The following is a 23,309-nucleotide window of genomic DNA, read 5'->3' as shown; positions in this document are numbered from 1 at the left end:
AGAAGTTTCAGATTTTTTGGGGGGTGAGGGGCTGGCCTTTTTTGTTCCGCTGGAGAATCCTGCTTGAACGGTGAGCAGGAGCACAACAGACCGTCAAGAAATCACAGCGCCGCGGACAATCGGCCAAATCACGGCGCTGGGAGGAGCACACCGCCCCGCGGAGGAAGAGCGCTCAGAAATAAAGCAGTATCGCCCTCCAGCTCTACCGTTACTACCTCCAGGGTCAACGGGCAGACAGGCAGCTGGCAGCTATCGCCGTTAGCCTCAACTCCTCTGCGGGTCTGGGGGGTTCTGGTAGGGGCAGGGGGCGGGGGTACACCGAGAAAGGAGAAGACTACACGCCGAGAGGAGGGGGCTGGAAGTCTGAGACGCTTCCAGCCTGAAGGGGCCGGCGGTTTGGCCACAGCACCCCGGACAAGCTAGCTTGTACCCGCGCGGCTAAGTGAATGGGATGGAGCCGGGACCGTCTGGCGCTGGTAGGTGTATTTTTACTTTAGTGCTTTAACACACTATCAGTCCGGATACCCACATTTACAGCTGCAGAGGCAGACTGCAGTTGGAAAAACGGGGCACCCGTAGCCTGGCCTTAGCGTCAGGGGGATGTTAGAGGGAGGCTTGGTGACAACCCTGTCTGTTGCATCGCAACGTTTACAGAGGAGAGAGTGGGAGATGGAGGGGGCTCTCTTGCAGTCTTGCATGCACAAGACTTTGTGGAGAGGGATATTATTTATCCAGATTTATAGCTAAAGACAAGCCTTTTTATAGAGCTCACAATATCCACAGCCATGCGCGGGGGCAGGGAGGTCGTGGGAATCTGGGTGAGGAGGGATACAGATAAAGATATAAGCAAATACAGCAATATCACAGATAAGTAAAAGAATAAATAACAAGAAGTAGGCTATATAAGAAGTTAAATAAGGAGAGAATACAAATACAAAATAGGAAAACTATTCAAGAACATATGGAGACAAAATTGCATGGTAAAGTGTCAGTAGTATGGTTTAAGTGACAGCAGAGTCAGCAAGTCTGTGTTTGTCTTTATTAATATAGAAATATAATATGTAATAACACAGAAAACAATGGAAAAAATCTAAATGTAATGAGGTAATGCAGTATAATATGATAAATAATGAATGCATGGGACATGAGATATGGTAAAAAGTAAAAAGTTGTAATATAATATCACATAATATGTAGTATAGCAATATAACACAAGATGAAATAGATCAGAGTATCGCCTATAGCAGTATAAAAGCAGTGTATGTAACGCAGTAAGTGTAGTGTAACTGTAGTTTGATATAGTATAAACATAGTGCATAACATAATATATCAATGTATACAACAAGGGATACATAATAGATATATAATCCAGCAGTCCAACAGTCCATCAGAGAAACAATGGAGGTGAAGCCCGCCTTCAAGCAGCAGCTGACAGAACCCCACACAGCAGACCAGCCTCCCTTTTCACTGACAGGTTATGGTTGCCAAAAAAGTGTTTAAGACCTATGCATTACATGCACACACGGGTGACCATGGCCTAACATCTGCAGAGACAGATGAATTATTAATACACGTGAAACCAAAAATAATCCTCAGTTGGGATGTTTGCACATCTGCTGACAGAACCTGTTTTTAGAGTTGCATGCGGTGTGGGGTTTTGCTCTGCATCCTACACGTTCAGATTTACAGCGAGTGCTTATCAGTGCCAGTGATGATCTTCATGTAGGAGTTTTCATGAATGAGGTGTGGAAGCAGGCAATTAAAACACACACTAGGTAATGTTTGGCTTCACGCCGAGGTCTGAAGTCCACCTATTGTGAAAATCTTGAACCCTGGCATTAATAATAAAGCCTTGAATCTGTGTTGTACTTTTGACGGGAAGAGTTTATATACTGAATGTCTTTGTGTAAAGAGGTGTTGTGAACTAAATCACCCTGTTAACTATCTCTGAACCCTCTTTGGATGTCTTCTTTAGTTGCACAAGTACACCTGAGATTGAAATTACATTGTCAGTCCAGACACTGAAGCTTGCATTCAGTTCAATAGGCTTGTTTTTATTTTTTAGGATGGGGGAAGGGTCCCCGAGGCCCCTCATCTCAAAGTCTGCTTTGTGTTTGAAGTGTGATTATTCAATGTGCTATTTTCCAAGATTGAGCTGATTGCCATGTTTAGCTCATGGTCAACAGCCAGTTATTCAGAGAGCCAAATAGTTTGGCCAAAACAATTGATGCATAATTGGCTGTGCCTTCTCATTCATGTGCTTGGCCTGTTGTGATCTCCCGATAAGGGAAGGGATCTCCTGTACACATTTATTACCACTCCCTGTTTTGGGATTTTAAAGGCTCATTTCACTGTGATGGATTTTTTCGATTTCAGTGTGTACTTGCATTTAAGCTGAGCAGTACTCATCCTTTATCCTTAGCTACACTCTAGATCTGCTGTTACCTCTGAAGTCAAAGACTGAGGATGTGCTTGAAATTTGTTTTACAGCAGGACTCAGCAAAGAATCTTGAAACGGACAGATTTGGCCATTAACAAACCAAAATAAAGTGCGCAAAAATGTACATGTTCCCCTATGACTTTAAAGTAGTCATTCCCCTGTGACCCGGGCTTATTGCCGGGGCTATTTCTTGTTACGTCATTGTAAAGACAGTAAGAAGTGAGTGTCTTCATGCTATGATGCAGCTCTGCTTTAAGTCTTACCGCCTGGGAAAGACTGCTATTGTCCTGGGATATGTGAAAACGCTGGCTCCGTTTCTCACCATCTGCCTTCACTGGCATGAGGGCGAAGTGTGTGTGTGTCATTGTGTGAGTGTGCAACGATCACAACTCACTCGAAACACACAGCGTGTTCGCACACATACATGCTCTCTTGCACATACTGTATGTGTGGTCGACACATGTCTGGTGTCTGTGTTTATGGTGTTTGTCAGATGTGTTGTGGCGAGGTGTGACTTTACAAACACACACAAAGCAGAGCATCATTGTGTCGTATGGCTCGTGTTACTCTTCCTGTCAGTTTGGCATCTTTTGAGGGCTTCGTAAACATATGATTGAGTGGTATGTTTGACCCAAGGATTTCCATAGCAGCTATTTAAAGCAGGGCTTTTCCAGTTTGGGATACACAGGCTTCTTGGCCTGATGTGGGAACATGCTCAGTGCAGGACCAAAAAGGCCAAGGTCTCTTCAGCATGACCACGGCGGCACCCTGCCTCCTCCCATCTCCTCCAACAGCCCCACACACACACACACACATACACACACACAGGTCCCCTGATATCCATGACAATGCTGTGTTGCCGTGGTGTCTCCATGGTGAGGCTGGGAATGTAGAGGGGGCCCCCTGTGTTTGTGTGTATGAGGGTGTGCGTTCGCCGTAGCAAGGGCGCTCCCTCTGTCGTACACCCGTGAATTTGTGTGTGTATGTGTGTGTGACGGAGGAGCAGGGCAGCTGGGGTCTTTGTTGTGGTGGAGGAGGGCTGTTCTCTGGGGACCCAGAGGTTAAGGCACTGGGCCCCTCTCAGGCAGGAGTCACAGTCAGCCTCGCATCTAGCACCCAGTCTAGGATCCCCCTCTGTATTAGACCTCCTGACCGGCTCAGACTTGTTTTGAAGACACAATGCTAGTGTGGACTCTGATGGTCGCTAGTCAGTGAAAATTAAGTTGGATGTTGTTGGCTACCTAGTGCTGTTTCTGCCAGGGAAATCCTGCTTTTTTTGGGCCTAGATTATACAAGAAAATGCTAAATTTAACCCACTGAAAAATAACTAACAAATGAAACATGAAACATCAGACATTCTCAGAAATGACACCTATTTGGAAAGTGCAACATATGTTTAAGGCAACTTGTGATCGTTTTCATTCGGTCTACAAAATGTCAAATAATAGTGGAAAATAGTGGAGTCGTGCGCTCACAGAGCCCTCTATGTCTTAAAAATGATCATTTTAATCAACAGTCAATACATTTTTATAATTGTTGGTAATCTGTAAAACATGGATGTGATCAGAAGCATGACAAAACTTAAGATCATGTGATGAATAACCTTCAAAAATCATGCTTTGCCACATAAATAAGATTGTTTTCTAACGTACTCCTTTTCCCTCCTCCCCATAATTTCTGTTTCTGTCATCCTCCCCCTTCCCCCATGTCCATCCTCACTTGACCTCATCTGGTTCTCCTCCTCTTCCTCATGCCTTGTCAATATCCTCCTCCACCACCCTTTATCTTATCACATAAATAACATACCTCTCTCCCTCTGCCTGGCCCCAAATGCACATTTGGCTCTTTAACGGCTCCATTCTCACCGTTTCTCTCTTTTCCTATCTTCCATCTCCCTCTTCCTGTTCCTGCCACCCACTCTGATGTCCACCTATCGTGTCCTCTTGGCCCCTGCCCACACTTCCTTCCCGACTTATGCCACATTTCTCGCCCCCTCTGCCCTGTCCTCTGCTACTCCCAACCACTTCCTTTGCCACCTCCTCACTTAACCGTTCTTTACCTCCTGTGTGCCTGCTTTGCCTGTGCCCTTCCTCTGCTTTGACTTGCTCTTTTTCTGCTCTCGCCGTTGCTTTGCACGCACCCACTTTCCTCATTCCTTCCCTCTTGCCGGCTTCTGTCACCTGTCACCTGTCCTTGTCGATGGCTCCCTATCCCCTGTCTGTCCAGTGCCCATGGGGGTCTTCCCCCCACCCCTGCAGCAGGTGTTCCATGCCCCCCGCCGGCCAGGCATGGGTACCGTGGGCAAGCCCATCAAGCTGCTGGCGAACTACTTTGAGGTGGAGATCCCAAAGATGGACGTGTATCACTATGAGGTGGACATTAAGCCCGACAAGTGCCCACGGAGAGTCAACAGGTAATAGAACATGTGGCGACTGTGGTTGCACCTTTATCTGATCACACTGTTTCTTGCATGTCTCGTCTGTGATGTCCTGCATTATTTGGAAAGATCAGTACTTGTCAGTTGTCATGTGGGTATTGACTTGTGGCAACAAGGCATGCATTTTAAGAAGTCAACAAGCAGCTGAAACGTCTGCAGCGTGTAGCAGTTTGAAATTGGATAATGAAAGCCCAACAGTCACTTGTAATCACTATGTTGTCAGTCGTCCAGGACGCAGCGACAATAGCTTTGTAACAACTATTTATTTATTTTCAGTGGCTGATTACCACATTATTGTGTGGGGAAAATAATATAAATAATTCTGCTGCAGCTAAAGCAGAGCTCTCCAACTCTCAAGTATGCCTTACATCGTTTGGTCTTACCAGCTTCAAGAGGACAGTTGACCCCAAAATCAGTTTTTTTTTTGTCAGATATACACTCAGTCATGATGAGAGTGTTACTGTTTCTGCAGAGACAAGTCAGAAATTACCACAAGAACATAAACCCATCTAAAGACATACCCTCATGTTAAAGGGACGGTTTACCGACAAAATAAAAATACATATTTTTCGTCTTACCTGTAGTGCTATTTGTCAGTCTAGATTGTTTTGGTGTGAGCTGCAGAGTGCTTGAGATATCGGCTGTAGAGATGCCTTCTCTCAAATGTAATTGAACTAGATGGCACTCGGTTTGTGGTTCTTAAAGCGGCAAAAATAAAAAATACTTTTGAAAAACTCAACAGTAGTATCTCTTCCAGGAATCATGACCCAGTTACTCGAGATAATCCACAGACCTTGTTGTGAGCAGCTTCATGTAGGAACTATTTTCTTTTCACCATCTTGTTTCTGTATCTACCCATGGACGAGAGGCTCATAATAGTGTGACATATAAACATTAATACCTACTCCTTTGCTGAGCTGTAACGTTAGCAAGCTCAGTAAAACTCTTGAAATCCTCTTTCCCAGTGCAGTGATATGGTTGGCGGGTGTTGTTCAGTAGAAAGAAAACAGTTCCTACATGAAACTGTTCACAACAAGGTTTGTAGATTATCTCGAGTAACTGGGTCATAGTTTCTGGAAAGAGACGTCAGAGGTGTATGGCCGATATCTCAAACACTTGGCAACTCACACCAAAACAATCTAGACTGATAAACAGCACTACAGGTAAGAGGAATTTTGAGGTAAACTGTCCTTCCAATATGTGTTATCTTTACACCATGCATCCCTGTTATATACGAAAACAAATATTTGATTAGGATGCATTATAAGTAGGTGTTAAGTTATGAGTCCCTTAAACTGGGGGCAAAAAACTTGAAGCTTGCGATCTGTTCCTTATATTTTCAGGCAATGAAATGTATTTTCCAAACTTTAGCTAACATCCATCCTGTGCTTCATACCTAGTGTGACTCCTCATTAGGCCTTGAAGAGCAAAAAGCAAGGTGATAAAAGTCCAAAGACAAAAAGGGAAAATATATATTTTTCAACCTGGATCCTGTTGTCTCATGTTTTTGTGTCTGAGTGACTAATGGGAACAACAATTTTGAAACTGGTGCAGTATTATGATAGAACGCTGCAGCTGTGAAACAGGCTGCAATGTAATTCTTCAAAGCAATGGCGCACCTTCAGTTTATGTCTAATAAAAGTGCTTATTTTTGCCACTGATAGGCTCAGATTGTCATTAAAGGTGTCTGACATCATTATGGAAAGGAGCCTAGAGAGAAAAAAGACATTTTAACTTTGCCTTTTGCTTGATCTGGTCTGTTTGTTACTGTGTCTGACCAAGTCTCGCTTAAGAAATGTCATCCTATAGTCTCGCGAGAGTTGGGTTACTGAAGGAAGACAAATAAAAACAGACAGGATCGTGTGAAAGGTACAGAAAAAGGTTTATTTCTCTGTAGAGTCCTTTCCATAATGCTGTCAAGACACTTGAAATAACAATCTGAGCATGCCAGTGGCAAAAACAAGCACTTTTAGTGGACGTGCATTGCTCTATACCAGGGCAAATTCAAAATTTGTTGTCCACATTAGTCCCTAAGACACAAAAAATGGAAAATGGGGTCCAGGTTGGGAAAAAAAAGAAGTTTCCCTTTAAGTACTCATGGGTCTCAGATTATATTAAGCAGTAGGGAGCTTTCTCCTCCTGCACCAGCTCTGCCCAAGTGACCGCACTGGACAGATGGTAGAGTCAAAAGTGAATCTAACTTAACTGACCCTTTCACCTTGGCTTGTGTTTACGTTGCAGATTGTGCTTGAAGAAGCCCTCATATTGGGTGGCTGAATCATTCGCTGTCTGATGCAGGATAAATCAAAATGGTTGTGTGAAAAGTCTCGATAAAGTCACTGATTTTAGAAGGGTTCTAAGACTATCATTGAATCAAATAAATATCCTGTAAGTGGCTTTCCAATCAACTTTGTAATTAGATGCAGGAGTAAAATAGGCATTGTCTTGCAAAAAAGTCCTTCAAGTATATTTTTATTCACTGTGAAGAGACGTCTCCTTTAAGGATCATGCAGAACTATTCAGGCTAGCAGGAGTTGCTGTGTTACTTCCTGCATGCTTGCAAGCGTCAGTGGGTTTTTTTTCTCATGAAACTATTAATCCCTTGACAGTTTTTACTGGCGTCATCCATTTTTGTAACAGCTGTAACAAATGAAAAACAAGAAAGAGCTGCTGTGATTATGATTTGTCACATTTATTACTTTAAGTCAAGCTACAAACAGTACATAACCATAAATTACAGAATTCACAGGGGAAGTCTGCCTTACAGCCCTGTTTCGCCATGTTTGATCTGGGAGAATTTGCCCATCTATGAAGGCATGAAAGCTATTTCTCTATTACTCTGCTTTATACTTAAATTGAAGTGTCACACTATGAGATAGCTGTCAACTAGATTTGATTGGTTATCATATTCCACGGTTGTCTTGTATTTGGAGTGGTGTGTCAGGTATCAGGGACAGCCCAGAAACAGGAATATAATATATAGGCTAACTTTTTTTTGTCAATGTCTTGGCACCAGCTCAGTCCGTGAACTCTCAGGGTTACTGTCTCAGCGTGGCTTACTGATCGCCTTGGCCCTCTGGAGAACCATCAATAATTATATAGAAAGATCCGGTGTAGGATGGTGAAGTTAGAATCAACCGATGGATAGTTTGTATTTTTTCTTTCTGAACAAAAATGGCATCTGGATATTTGAAGCCAGCTGTTATTATACAAACATGGAGTAGCCATTAATGTTGACAGTTTTATACGGACTTGTACAGCTTTACTGAATTAGCTGTATTGTTTGTTTTTACATATTTCCTCAAGACCAAATAATTACTATTCTCAAAACCTGAAAGGAATAACTTGACATTATTTATTTCTGTCTATTAAAACAGCCTTGACCGAATACCAGCGTCCTCATATTGCCTTTTTTTTTTTTTTTTTTTAATAAACAAGCAATCTTTTGTTCAAATCCTTTTTTTTTTAATAAACAAGCAATCTTTTGTTCAAATCCTTAAAGATCTCGGCAGAAAGACAAGAGAGCGCTCTGTGAGAGTCCTTGAGTTTTGTTGTCTTCCTAATTAACAAGGATGTGAACAGAAACAAATGAACAAATTGGTCATCTCCTAGCTGTTTGCTCAGAAAACTTGAAATTCTAAAGAAGTATCCCTGAAGCTGTGTGGGTTCGTACCACCTTCTCTAACGGGAGAGGGTCTCTTTTGGTTTTAGGGTGCGAGACAAAGGGTCCAAGAAGGCATGCAAAGGTCAAGCCCTTTGACCTTTTCCTTTCAGAACCACTCCTCATCCCCCACACATATGAAGGCCAAGGCACCGTACATTGAACGGTGGCCCCCCAACCACACCCTCGCTCTTTTTGTCCTTGCCTCTCCCCCTGTGACCATGAGATATATCACCCAACAGCTGCATCCTGCTTGATCAATATTCTATCATCTTGAGAGCACCCCCCTGCCCGCCTCGCCCCTGATCAGGCGATGAGTTTAATTGGCAGAGCAGGGGTCCCTTCTCATTTTATTGCGCATGTTAATCCCGTACTGTGTTTGTCTTTGTCTCCTTTTACAGGGAGGTGGTGGAATACATGGTGCAACACTTCAAGCCCCAGCTCTTTGGCGACAGGAAGCCAGTGTATGACGGCAAGAAGAACATCTACACGGTGCTAGCACTTCCTATTGGGAGTGAGAAGGTAGATGTTTGCAGTGGTTTTGCTTTACACTGTAACACCATGCCGTTATCATCAGCTAATTCCTCCTCAGGGATCAGTAAAATCAATCTGAAGCCCTGTCTGAATGGGAGTTAAAATATTTCTCCAGGGGAGGAAGGGGTTATATGAAAAACACTGAATAGAAAGTGCTATTGATCTCCCGCAGAGCTCATATGTCTATCCCTGTATTTATAACAACCACCAACACCTGCTGTTTTATGGAACACTGTCACCGTCTGGTTGGAGGCTTCTAGTTTAAAGATTCAGTTTGCAACAGTCAGAGCATTAATACAGCAGCACACCACTGTTGGCTAAGATATAGTGGTGTGATGGCATCCTAAGCAGAGAATGAAGTCACATTACCCTGTGTGTGTTATAATCCGATCTTCTCTGAAGTTTGTTGTGGTAAGCCAGTCTGGCCACGTGTGCATGTTAGATCATGTGAGTATCCCACTGGCTAGCTCATCGCCTCCATTCCAAACTGCACTCGTGGTGATTACCACTGATAGCGGGATGGCGTCACCTAGCATAGCCTCCACCTGCTGGTTCTCCTCGGTTAACACCGTTAGCTCTGTCAACACTGTTGCTGAGCGCTGTGTACGCAGTTACCACCGTTGGCTGCTAGCCACCAGCTCTGCCACATTCATTTTGACAACCATGTCCCAATAACTCATACGCCATAAGTTTTGCATAGAGCGCCTTTAATGTGTATTTGAGTAAGAATGCTTTCTGATATTTCTTAAAGGAATAGTCTGATAGTTTGGAAAGATATTAGGCCAAAGTCTTTTAGCTTAGCTTTGCTTAAATACTGGAATCACAGAAATAGCTAGCCTGAGTCTGTCCAGAGGAAGCTCTGCTAGTTGCCTGGCAACCTCACAGTAATGGCCAGACTGTTTGTAGTCTAAAGTAGACTACTAATCCGTCTTTAGTTCCCTAAAGACAGATTTTCTTGACAGATGCCAGGCTAGCTTTTTGCCCAGTCTCCAGTCTTCATGCTAAGCTAAGCTAATGGGCTACTGGCTGCAGCTTTACATTTACCTTACAAACTTAAGAGTGGTGTTAGTTGTCTTATCCAACTCTTGACAATAAATCATTTAAGTGTGTGTCAAACAATTTCTTTCAAGTTTCAGACTCATGTACTAGCACATATGGTCATATTTAGGAGCTCAAACAGCAATGGAAACAAAACCATCAGGAAAGCAAAACCATGCAGTCTCATGGTGTGTTGTAATGCAAACTATAGGTGATCAGGCTGGATGGATTCTTGTAAGTCATGTGTAATAGGCAAGGCGTTTTCGAACCACCCCTTTTTAGTGCAAGATACCCTCTTGAATAATAAGTCCTATACAAAAAGATAAAGACTCCAGTGTACTGCACAGTTTGATGATTTGATTTTGGGTCATCATTCATTTTCTGGTTACTGTTCTTCTTGCCCTTCAGCCTTGTTCTTTACCTCTCCTCTCCATTTCTGCTCTTTTTGTCTTCTATTTCTCCAGGTGGATTTTGAGGTAACCATCCCAGGTGAGGGCAAAGACCGAATCTTCAAGGTGTCCATCCGTTGGCTGGCCAAAGTGTCATGGCGCCTGCTGCAGGAGACTCTAGTCAGCGGTCGGCTGCAGGTCCCCCTCGACTCGGTTCAAGCCCTGGACGTGGCCATGCGCCACCTAGCCTCTATGAGGTACAGGACACCATATGAACCCTTTCTCTCTGAGACACAAACACACATACTAACACACGTATTGCAACACTCTGTCACACTCTCTGTTTAGTCAGATAATCAGTTATATGCATACGTCGTTAAAGCAGATTGGAAAGCGACGTTTTTGTCAACCGTGCAGCCTAGCAAGGTTAACTGGGTTGTTCCATTCACACGCATCAGATCATCATAGCTCCAGGGGTCAGTCCCTAAACAAAAGTTGTTAGCTGAGACCTGTGTGAAAGTATCCACTGAACAATGCTGAGCAGGGGAATAAAGATAATTGGCTCGAGGACTTGACTTGAAAATGGTCAAAAGGAAATCTTCAAGCCACAGTTTGTGGAAAAGTCAGTACAGTGAAAATGTTTCCCAATTTTTTTTGTCCGTTTCAGACAAATACAGCTCTGTTTCTTAGGACTTCCATCTTGGTTTTTTTTGCATGCAGGTTTCAAATCCTTCCATGAGTTGACTTATTCTAAAATCCTCCTGCATGAGTTGACAACTTTACTGGATATGAAGTCACGCTGAGGTCATGCTTTGAATTAAGTCAATTTTTTTGCACATTCATCACTTTCACCCCCCCCCCCTCCACTTCCTCCAATTAGGTACACTCCAGTGGGTCGTTCATTTTTCTCCCCACCTGAAGGATACTACCACCCACTGGGTGGAGGGAGGGAAGTCTGGTTTGGTTTCCACCAGTCTGTGCGCCCTGCCATGTGGAAGATGATGCTTAACATTGATGGTGAGTCACTGAAGTGAGTGAGCGTGTGTAGTCAGCCAGTGATCTCATTGTTTTTTACTGACATTGCATGACTGGACACAAACAGTGGGTCAAGAAGGGTGAGAAGCAAGATTTACTGGGGTACCAAAGAGTATTTAAACCACCAATCACCATATGATTTGTTGTTATTGTATCATAAATAAACCCTCCTACTGGCTGCTTGTAACATTAAGTTGGCGCTGATAAATGCCTTAGATGGCGATGATACCTGAAAAAGTCATGAGCATCCATGCACCTTTTTGTAAAGTTGCTCTTCTCTCACCTGGATGGACTCATTACTGTTCTCTGTCACCCTCTAGTGTCCGCTACGGCATTCTACAAAGCCCAGCCTGTAATTGAGTTCATGTGTGAAGTTTTGGACATTCGCAATATCGATGAGCAGCCCAAAACGCTCACAGACTCGCAAAGGGTCCGCTTCACCAAGGAGATTAAAGGTAAGCTACTGGCCTTTGTGAAATGTCCTCCAAACACACCATGATAAGCTCTCAACAAGAAAATAAATGTGCTCTGTCTAAAGATTCTGTCCTGACACCTGGCAAACGCATTTAAAAACTGTTCCTGGACCTTAGCCATAAGTTACTGCCATTTGTTACTCTCCCTTCTTAACTTTGATAGTGGTGTTTGTTATTTCATGAGATGTTCTTTAAGTACTGTGCTTTGAATAATCACATTTGTCTGTCTGTGTCTCTTTACCCCACTAACTCCTGGCATTACCAGGCCTAAAGGTGGAGGTGACCCACTGTGGCCAAATGAAGAGAAAGTATCGTGTATGCAATGTCACCCGACGACCTGCCAGCCACCAGACGTAAGTATGCAGACAGTATTGAATTACATCATCAGATACTCTCATTGTTTATCCTTAAGCATACATCCACGTTATGAGGATACCCCCAAATTATTTGTATGGGTTAGAATATTCTGCTTAGATATGAATGAGATAATCACGTAGCTTGTTGCGACCGAACAGTGCCAGGTATTAAGGAGCCACAGCACAGAATTGCAGGAACTAAACCACGAACAATAAATTCCTCCTTGCACATTCCTGTTCTGCATCTGAAGAGTCATGAAGATAAGGTAAATAGGAACAGTGAAGCGAATTAAAAAACAAAGGTGGCATTTGAAATGCATTTTTACACACGAGGAAGCAACAACACATCCTCTTGGTCTCTGTAGTTACTGCTGCATGACTGTTTGAATCCCTCAAACGTCTGTCTTCACCGTCGACACTCAACTGAGTGTGTTAGGATTTTGTTTTTGTTAAAGTTTTCTCTCTCTCGTTCACACTTTGTTTTTCACCATCACTCTCTTATTCACTCACTGGTCTCTCGACTGTTTCTCCCTCTGTGTCTCTTTATCTGACTCATTTTCTGGCGCTTTCTTTGCACCTGGGACTCTGACAGAGGAACTATATTAACCCTTAGTTCTTGTGATTGGAACGCAGGTAAAGTTTGTGATTTCCTCAATAAGTTCTCGATACTCTGGGCGAGTTTCTGTGGTGGGAACCCCTCGTTGTATAGTAAAAAAGGTTCATCATATACACACAACTAAATGATATCGCAGAGTTGTTTGAAAGAAAGGAAGTGGGAGGAGAATGTAAGAAGTGCTTACTCTTCTTTTCTGTATTTAATGGCTGTTGTTCAAACTGAACAAGCAATTTTAACACCTTACTTTGGACTCTAATAAGTTGTGATTGTTATGACAAAAAAATAAACTTTATTGATATAGCACCGTTCAAAACAGTTATAAAGTACTGTACAATAAATAAAACACATTTAAAACACACAGAGAATAAAACAAAAAATAAGAAAGAACTAAAATCAAGATAATAAATGGGAAATAACATTAATAAGATAGCGATAAAATAGAAAGCTCAGGATATAGTTTCCGATAGAAGTACGTTTTTAAAAGGGATTTAACGAAGACACTGACTCAGACCGCCTTATATCCTCGGGCAGGTCATTTCAGAGCGTCGGGGCCCTGTTAGAACCTGTAACATTTTAAAATCAACCTGGATGAATCAGCAGATCAGGAACTGGCTGGTGATGCATTTCGATGACAGTAACATTTGTTGGTACAAGGTCACAGATGTGCCACACACTCACGACCGTGCAGGGGTGTATCCATTCAAAATCTCTCAGCCAAAGCGACTTCCTCATCTTTTCATTAAGTCACACAGCAGTTGATCACGTTTCTCGTCTTTTCTACCAGGTTTCCCCTCCAGCTCGAAAGTGGGCAGACAGTAGAATGTACAGTGGCCCAGTACTTCAAGCAGAAGTACAACCTGCAGCTAAAATACCCCCACCTACCCTGTCTACAGGTGGGGCAGGAGCAGAAGCACACCTACCTGCCTCTGGAGGTGAGGAAGGATTCAAGCATCGTTAACCGTGATACAGTTTTCATGTACACTGACTTAAAAGCTATTTTGAGATACATCAAGGATTAGCACATGTGAATCACCAGTGTTTACCCGTTCCAGGTGTGTAACATTGTAGCAGGTCAACGATGCATCAAGAAGCTGACAGATAATCAGACCTCCACTATGATCAAAGCCACAGCTCGCTCCGCACCCGACAGACAAGAGGAGATCAGCAGGCTGGTGAGTTGTAGAGACAACTGATGTAACAACAGTAAAAAGCAATGTATGTAAGACTGTGAGACATGATGCATGATCTACTTTACTCTTCACAGATGAAGAATGCTAACTTCAACCTGGACCCGTACATCCAGGAGTTTGGGATCAAGGTGAAAGATGACATGGCTGAGGTGACGGGCAGGGTGCTTCCAGCCCCGATCCTGCAGTATGGAGGACGGGTAATACATGGTTTATTCATTATTCTTCTCAAAACAGTTTTGAGTAATGATGGGGAGTCTGGGAATAGAGACACTCTAAACTATAATCCTTCAGTTGCGATTTTTCCCTCACACAGTAGCATACATAATTTTGCAGCGGATCTGACCTCATTTAGTTTAAACTTTCTCTCCTCTGGTCCTCTCCTCCACAGAACCGTGCCATCGCCACCCCCAACCAGGGAGTGTGGGACATGAGGGGAAAGCAGTTTTATAATGGCATCGAGATCAAAGTGTGGGCGATCGCCTGCTTTGCCCCCCAGAAACAGTGCAGAGAAGAGGTGCTCAAGTAAGTGTTAATGAGAAGTAACAGCGGGAAATCATGGAGGGGATTTAAATAATTCTCCCCATAACATTCTTTGGCTGTTTTGCATTGAATAGTGGTGAGTCATTAGATTCACTGTTAACATGGCTGCTAGCAAGAGAAGAAATGTGCATCCACAGTGCCATATTTAGCCTACATTTGGAATCTCAAACACAGGGATTCATTTCTTTATCATATAATCAATAATATTTCCTAATAAGAAGGCAGGGTACAGTACAAAACAACAGTAAAGTATGAAACTGATTCCTGAATTTTGTCTCAACTACTCTGGTTTTCTTTCAGGAACTTCACAGACCAGCTGCGTAAAATCTCCAAGGATGCTGGGATGCCGATTCAGGGCCAGCCATGTTTCTGTAAATACGCCCAGGGAGCGGACAGCGTAGAGCCCATGTTCAGACACCTGAAGAACACCTACTCTGGACTGCAGCTCATCATCGTCATTCTGCCTGGAAAAACCCCTGTCTATGGTAGGCTGTGTCATTTTTTATTTGGATGTACAGTCTGTCATGATGTGAATCTGCTGTTGTTTCTGCACAGACAAATTTGAAATTACTCTTAGAAAATAGCTATAAAACCACAAACTCATTTAAAGTTGCACTCTGCTGTTAAAGGGACAGTTAATCTCAAAATCCAAAATGTATATTTTTCTCTTACCTGTAGTGCTATTTATCGGTCTGTTTTGGTGTGAGTTGCCGATTGTTGGAGATATCTTCTCTCAAATATAATGGAACCAGAGGGCACTCGGCTTGTGGTGCTCAAAGCACCAAAAAATACATTTGAAAAACGCAACAGCAATGTCTCTTTCCAGAAATCATAACACAGTTACTCAAGATAATCCAATAGTATCATGCAAGCAGGAAGTCTGCATCTACTGCTATCACAAGCACAAGCCTCTTGTCCATGAATAGGTGCATGCTTCCTTCTGTGCGGGGATACAGTTGGCGGATGTAGTGTTGTAGAAAGAAAAAAGTTTCCACATGAAACTGCTCACAACAAGGTCTGTGGATTATCTTCAGTAAGCAGGTCATTATTTCTGGAAAGAGACATTGCTGTTGAGTTTATCAAATGTATTTTTTGTCTGATATCTTCAACAATTGGCAAATCACACCAAAACAATGTAGATTGATAAAAAGCACTACAGGTAAGAGGAAAAATATTTATTTTTGATCTGGGATGAACTGTCTCTTTAAACCATCACCATCAAGAAGCATCAAGACAGACTGTTTTAAAGCTGAACTTAACAAAATACTCCCTGAGTCCTTTAGCATCATGGTGTTCTTAACGTCCCTTTTCCAAACTGTCCCCTTTAGCGGAGGTAAAGCGTGTGGGGGACACCCTCTTGGGCATGGCCACGCAGTGTGTCCAGGTGAAGAACGTGGTGAAGACGTCACCTCAAACCCTCTCTAACCTCTGCCTCAAGATCAATGTGAAGCTGGGAGGCATCAACAACATTCTGGTGCCTCACCAACGGTGAGTTTGTAATACTACTGCACATATATGAACAGGTGTTTGAGCCTTGAGTAACCCACTCACTCCAGATGATTAAAGTATTTAAAGCCTGAAAACTCCTGCTGGATGACTTGCTGTATATTGACCCATCTCAGCATTTCAGCCTGTGACATTGATAATACAACTCCTCAATAGCTGCTCCACGCTGCTTTTATGAGCAAGTGTAATTTGCATCTCCTACTTCATTCATTTTTCTCAGGTCAGCAGTGTTTCAGCAGCCGGTTATCTTCCTGGGAGCAGACGTCACGCACCCCCCTGCTGGAGATGGCAAGAAGCCCTCCATTACTGCTGTAAGTCTCAGAAATAACACCTTCATTAGAGAGCACCAGTTCACCTTGAACACACTCTGAGGAAGAGGAAGGAAGTGTGCACCTACTGCGTGTCACACAAAGTTGGGCTGCTTGTCAAACGAGGGCGTGGCAGTTAAGCTCGTGTGGGGGACACTGGAGTGCTTTTGGCTCTGGTGACTTGTAAAGGTGACTTGTCATTGTTACTTGTTATTTAGGGACAAATGATTGCTTAGATAATCAAAATAAAGCCCAGTTATTTGGTTATGGAAATTAGTGTTCGTTGCAGCAGTAGCTGGTGTAATTTTTGTCTGTTTTGTAACAAAACAACAGGTTTGACATTACCCACAGGTTCAGGGTTAGGTTTGCTGTCTGTAGATACCATTTGGTTTATTATAACTCTATAACTGGCACCAAGACACACATTAGAAGAAGAGAAAATTGCCTTTCGAGACCTGAATTGTTGTGAAAATTATTGACGTCCTAGTTCAAGAGCGAAGTATTTTTCTTTGACTTCAATACAGTCAGAGTGTTTTCTGTGGTCGTGGCAGTTATAAGAGGAACAGCAGCTTGAAGCACTTGGCTGCCAGTTGTTACAGATACACCCACAAGTCAGAGTAATTAATTTATACATTTCACAGAATTTATCTGCATGAATGTCAGACAGGTTCTGTCCACCGCTGCTGTTTGTGTTGGACACAGCAGCTCTGTGCCAGCTCCGACACACAGATGGCTAAAAACGCATCAAAACAAGAACAATGGACGTTTGCCAGCACAGGGATTTAAACCTTGTTCTCTCTTTTTCAGTCCTTTTCAAAGCCATAAAAACTTTTTTGTTGTTTATTAATAAGTCGTTATGTAAAGTGAGAAATCTAAATAATTGTTAATAATTGCCACAGTGTGGTGCAGCTTCACTGATGGCAGTCCAGATGCTAAGTTGGCAGGGGCACTCCTTTTTTTTATAGGCAAATCAGAAAAAAACAACAACAAGGGCATGTAAATAATGCAAATGACCTCAAGATGTCATAGAAAAGCAAACACACATGGTCGTGGTTGCTTGGTGACGGCGGCACTGGGAGGTCAAGGCGCACAGCAATGCTGGTAAAAGAAGAATATCACAGGCACAAATAGTATGTTTGAGGCAGAAGAGCTTTGATTTATAATACAGACAAAAAGGTAATTAAAACACTGTAGAGAACGTGTCATCACATTCAGCTTATATGTGTGTCGTTATTATCAGTTAGACTGTTATGGTAACATGACTGTGCAGTATAAATGGGAAGATACTGTTGTATATTTTGACTGATGAGATGAATTCATCACCTTATGCTCTGCTGATATGAGATGGGCATTTGTAATTCATTTTGGCATTTTCATTAAAACCATCACAGCCCTAATTTACAGCTTTAATAAGTAGTGTGTACTCTCAGGCAGCTCATAACACTTAATAACCAATTCAGCCTGAAGAACTGTGGCAGTGCTTTGTTATGTTTCATTTCTGATGCATTAGATTAGGCGTAAATGCCTCGGTTTTGGAAGTCCATTTCACGAGGAAACGCAGTCTGCACACAATCTGACTTTTTGGTTAGACTCGGATACACAACAAATGAGGCTGGAGGAAGAAAAGAGAACGTAGCAAGAGAGGAGGTAGTGAGGGATAAAGGGAAACGAATGGCTCATCACTGACTCACATTTAAAAAGGAAATGACGTCAACCCTCGTCCTCCCTTGACCTCGGCTCAGCTGCGGTTGGCTGTGTTGTTGCCTAGCAATTATGACAAACGCTCGAGTCACACGCAGAGAGGATGGGAGAGAGAGGAGAGTGGGCCTGTCTCGATCCTCCCGACTAAGGAGAAAACTGGTGAAAAAATTCTAATAGTAGTGCAGCGGAAGAATTAGACGGAAGGAAAATAAAAGGTTGATGCTGAGCCTCCAATACTTCCTAGTGGCGGCCTCTAGGGGATGCTAACGTACAGATATGCATGTCAGGACAAAGGAGTGATAACATTGGATGAAGTCGATTGAAATGTAGTCCACTAACATGATTTTTTGCCTCTATATTTCACCTTATAATATTGCATTTTTTTCCACATGTGATACCAGCGAGAATCAAACCACAAACAGTGACAGTGCCCCTCTCTCTTCCAGGTGGTAGGCAGTATGGATGCTCATCCCAGCAGATACTGTGCCACAGTGCGAGTCCAGAGACCCAGGCAAGAGATCATTGAAGATTTGTCGTACATGGTGCGTGAACTGTTGATCCAGTTCTACAAGTCGACCCGGTTCAAGCCCACCAGGATCATTTTCTACAGAGATGGAGTTCCTGAGGGACAGTTGCCGCAGGTAATAAGACATCATGGTAGTTGAGACCGATTGACTGAAAACTACCTTCTCAAAAATAGGAAAGTCATAGCTAGCCAAGTATTCCACAAATCAACCATTAAATCAACTATTTCAATACACACTATCAAACCACAACCATCCAACACACAGACTGAACGCTGCCGACTAGCCCACTGGCACTGTCTGCCTGGCTCCTCAGACATTTAATTATCATGTCATCAATGAGTAAGTGGGCACCGGTGTGCTCAATCAACTTCTACTTGGCAAGAAGGGGAGGGCGGCTACCGGGGAGGCACAAGAGAGCAGACATACAAACACACCACAGCATGTAACACCAGGACAAGACAGCACTTATGATATTATGATATCCAAAATCTAAAACAATATCTAGTCTCATATCATGATATTGACATATTCTTGATATTTTGTCCTGCCCTATATTAGGCTCCATTGGATTGTCCTAAATGTGTAATAATACCTAGCTCTTATTACGTCATTTGCATAACATGTTGCCGGCTAATAAACAATGTTCTCGTGTGTAGATTCTCCACTACGAACTCCTGGCCATCAGAGATGCATGCATCAAGTTGGAGAAAGACTATCAGCCAGGCATCACCTACATTGTCGTGCAGAAACGCCACCACACACGCCTCTTCTGTGCTGACAAGTCTGAAAGGGTAGGCTTTCTATTTTCTAACATTTTTTTTCTTAAATAATTGTTTTCATATGTCCAGTAATAACCATCTTGTGTGTTGTCTTCTGACAGATTGGGAAGAGTGGGAATATTCCTGCAGGGACTACAGTGGACACCAGCATCACTCATCCCTTTGAGTTCGACTTCTACCTGTGCAGCCATGCAGGCATACAGGTAATAATAACAGTAACAGAATGTTTTAGCGCTCTGTTATTAAGTTTTTAAAATCCCTGTGTAGATTAAAATAAGAGTGAGTGCTTTTGACTGTAAAACCCTACATATCACATTAGGTTGTTTTACACAGCCAGTTATTTGCTTCTACATTTCATCTCATTTTTACTGCCTTGTCTCTGTCTTCAGGGTACCAGCCGGCCGTCTCATTACTACGTCTTATGGGACGACAATCGCTTCACGGCTGATGAGTTGCAGATTCTAACTTACCAGTTGTGCCACACTTACGTGCGCTGTACCCGCTCAGTCTCCATCCCTGCGCCAGCCTACTATGCTCGTCTCGTGGCCTTCCGCGCCCGTTACCATCTGGTGGACAAAGAACATGACAGGTCAGTGTGGATATGAAAGATGTAACGGGGTTTGTAAAACGCTGATTGCTTATGACACGGTAATTAGTCCCCAACATTGTCAGGACCCAAAACGATTGGAAATTTTAATGATGTAATATACTGTATGAAACCTAAAGCACATCAGTCTTAGTGTAACTTTTTGCAACACTGTCTACACATGAAGTGACCCCAAGTTTGAGGCACTGTGTCTCTAGTGAGACTTGTGGAAACGATGACGCAGACATTCATGTTACCATCTTGACTGGGTCTTACCAGTCGCTCTTGTCAAGTCAAAACACTATAGCAAGGTCTACATACCTTTTTGTAATTTTATCTTTCCTGTGTGGGTGCTCCTTTCCCATTGCTACGGCTCCCGTCAGCGATAATGCTCCTGGCCAGTACCATTCTAATTTGTTGCCAAATTTGCCTTGTATTCTGTCGCTGATCTTGTTTCTGAAACTTCTCTCCCTGTCATCTCTCTGCAGTGGAGAGGGCAGCCACGTGTCTGGTCAGAGCAACGGTCGGGACCCCCAGGCGCTGGCTAAAGCTGTTCAGATCCACCACGACACCCTGAGGACCATGTACTTCGCCTGAGCTCCATCAACCATCACCACCATCGACCCCTCCCACCTCATTTCTACCTGAGTGGGCACACGGCCCGCGACCACCTCATCCCCATCCCTTATTCCCAATGACTGCCCACCACACATACTCCACAGACCTGCCAGTCATTCACCCGAATCCCAAGAAACAAAAGGCCCTTCACCTGTAAACACAGACTCTACAGCCTCATGCACTCAAAAGGTTATGAATATTATTATTATTGTCATTTTGTTGTTTTTACTTTACCAGGACTATTGCTCTTTTTATGTTGAATTTTTAAACGTGGTATTATTATTATGTAATTGTATTGTACGCTACCTTCACACTCCTGTGTATGTAAGTATGCAATACGGATGGGAGGAAAGTAGGCGATAAAAAAAAAGAAAAAAAAATCACAAAAAACTTTTTTAACTGCCACCACAATGCTGCCTCTCTACCCATCCAAATGCCGGATGCCAGTGTTCCAAGCCCCTTAAGTACGGGGGTCCTCCAGAGGGGTGGTACTGGGCACGCACACTTACATATATCATTTTATCGTTATCATGAACTACATTCATGTTTTTAATGTTTTTGAATAATGTTATTTTTTTAAACGGCCTTGAGGAGTCTGAGGTATGGTACATTAGCACTTAGTGTTAGCATGTAGGTGCCACCAGTCCTGCACATAAGAGTTTGTTAGTACTTGTGAGGCTAGCCCTCTGGTCTTTATTTTAGCAGAGACAGAAAGAGCAGGTGTAGCATATCGTAGTTACAGGAGAGAAGTCCTGCCGCACTCTCTGTGCTGGTTGGTCAGTCCCTGAGAGATTTAGCCTATAGAGGCAAGCTTAGCATAACAATAGAGGGACCATTTGCATAGAGTGTATCAAATATACTTGCACCCCATGCACCTAAACCAGCATTATTAACCAGCCAAAAGTTATGCCAACCAATGGAAAAGGGGCACTTAAACAGGAAGATAATCTTTCATTTCTGTATGCGTTGCTCTTTTAGGATTTATGAGGCACTTTTTTTTTTTAATTTACTTATTGATTTACCTTCAAAATGGTGAGACCTGTCCGTTCGGAGGCTTGACACAGAGTAGTTTGAAGTTTTCACACCCACACCTGCATAGCTTTCAGAACAAAGAGGTAACTACGGCAATAGGCAAGGTCAACACTCCTCTGTAGATTTACATGCAGGCAAATACAAAGTCTGTGAACACTTAAGTGCTGCAAAGCTGAACTCGCATTCAGCAACCGACCTTGCTCCAATCATTCTGCACATTCCGACATGTATCAGTGGAGATGATGCCACGCAGTGCACTCTAAACTTCCCACGCACTTCTTTGTGTACCTTTACACACCCGTTCCCGTTTTGACACAAAGCTCTTCCCTCTGCAGGCATTTACAACTCATGGCCTGAATAGCAGAAGCACACACCTCTCTGCCCTCTTCGTCTCTTTACTTAGCATGTAGAGACCAACCTCTTCAAATGCACTTGTCCACTTATTTCCCTCAAAGCCAAGTCACTCATCTCCCTTTCCATCATCACTTCTGAAGTCACACACCTGCAGCATCCCCTGCCCCAATCCCCTAGCTTGTGTTAGCCAATCCCCATTGGTGCTCTGTGTGCATGGGCGGCACAGGTAGGGGGTTGCTACATTGGACAGGATGGGCCACTATTACTACTACATGATATGCCCTGCCTTTACATCTAGTCACTTTCTGGATTTATGAAAAAAAAAATGCATGTGATTATTTTTATGACTGGATATTCTGAGCCACCTTATTTTGGTTTCCTTAGCGGTAGGAGCCTCGCGCTCACCACTGCCTGTCAGTCGTTTTGCCTCGATCGTGTAATGGTTATAAGGACTGCTTTTTTCCTTTGTCATTATTATTATGAATATTGTGACTAGTGTCAGAGTGTATCCTCAAGAGGGCACTGTGGAGACAGTCTCAAAATTCCACCTCAGTTGCCCTTTAAGCGCCTCAAATCTTGTCTGATGGTCGGAGCCCCTTTGAGCTGAAAGGGATCAAAAGATAAGAGATCAGATGAGTTTGATTTTTAAATCATGTTTATTAACTTGCATAATCAAAATGCCTTTGTACACCGTTTTACTGATCCTTCATTGTGTCCAAGGTGATTTGTATATATAAATATATAATATTAACCTGTTATGTATTTTGGCTCACCAGTTGCCGGGCCTTTCACAGTCGGGGCCAATGTTTTACCCCTCATTCTGTGCTGGGAAAAAAAAATAAAAAAAATAGAAAAATCAGTCAGGGGGCATTTCCCAGTATCACTGAAACCAGATGCAGTTCTTCACTCACTGAAGCCACAAAGCACCTTGCAAAGGGGGGAGACTAAATGGCAGTCACCCTGGAAATGCATCATGTGGACACTGGAGAGTCTACAACTCTCCACACAGCCTCACTGTCTGACTAAGCAATATTGAAGCCACTGATCAAGAACAGTCCTTGTCATAGCACTTCCCAATAGATTTGAATGAAAGGACATGGAAGCATATTATTTTGGCTCTGTATGTGATAGTATGGGAACTCTGTTGGGGCGGGTTATTTTTTAAAGAAAATAAAATTGTTTTTTATTA

The 23,309-nt window shown here is 43.0% G+C and overlaps 1 protein-coding gene across 1 annotated transcript; it reads left to right on the top strand.

The window, feature by feature from the left end:
- ago1 (argonaute RISC component 1) lies at positions 1 to 23,309 on the top strand. The gene is made up of 19 exons (XM_050047795.1): positions 1 to 476; positions 4,667 to 4,853; positions 8,940 to 9,060; positions 10,575 to 10,756; positions 11,380 to 11,516; positions 11,855 to 11,989; positions 12,273 to 12,360; positions 13,764 to 13,911; positions 14,032 to 14,151; positions 14,244 to 14,366; positions 14,558 to 14,691; positions 15,010 to 15,194; positions 16,038 to 16,197; positions 16,436 to 16,526; positions 18,671 to 18,865; positions 19,408 to 19,542; positions 19,632 to 19,733; positions 19,920 to 20,119; positions 20,605 to 23,309. Exons 1-19 carry the CDS (start codon positions 452 to 454, stop codon positions 20,711 to 20,713), a joined length of 2,577 nt encoding a protein of 858 aa, XP_049903752.1. The 5' UTR covers positions 1 to 451; the 3' UTR covers positions 20,714 to 23,309.

The sequence above is a fragment of the Epinephelus moara genome, chromosome 6 (genome assembly GCF_006386435.1).
Source record: "Epinephelus moara isolate mb chromosome 6, YSFRI_EMoa_1.0, whole genome shotgun sequence".
NCBI classification, from domain to species: domain Eukaryota; kingdom Metazoa; phylum Chordata; class Actinopteri; order Perciformes; family Serranidae; genus Epinephelus; species Epinephelus moara.
This window is presented reverse-complemented; position numbering and strand designations above follow the sequence as displayed.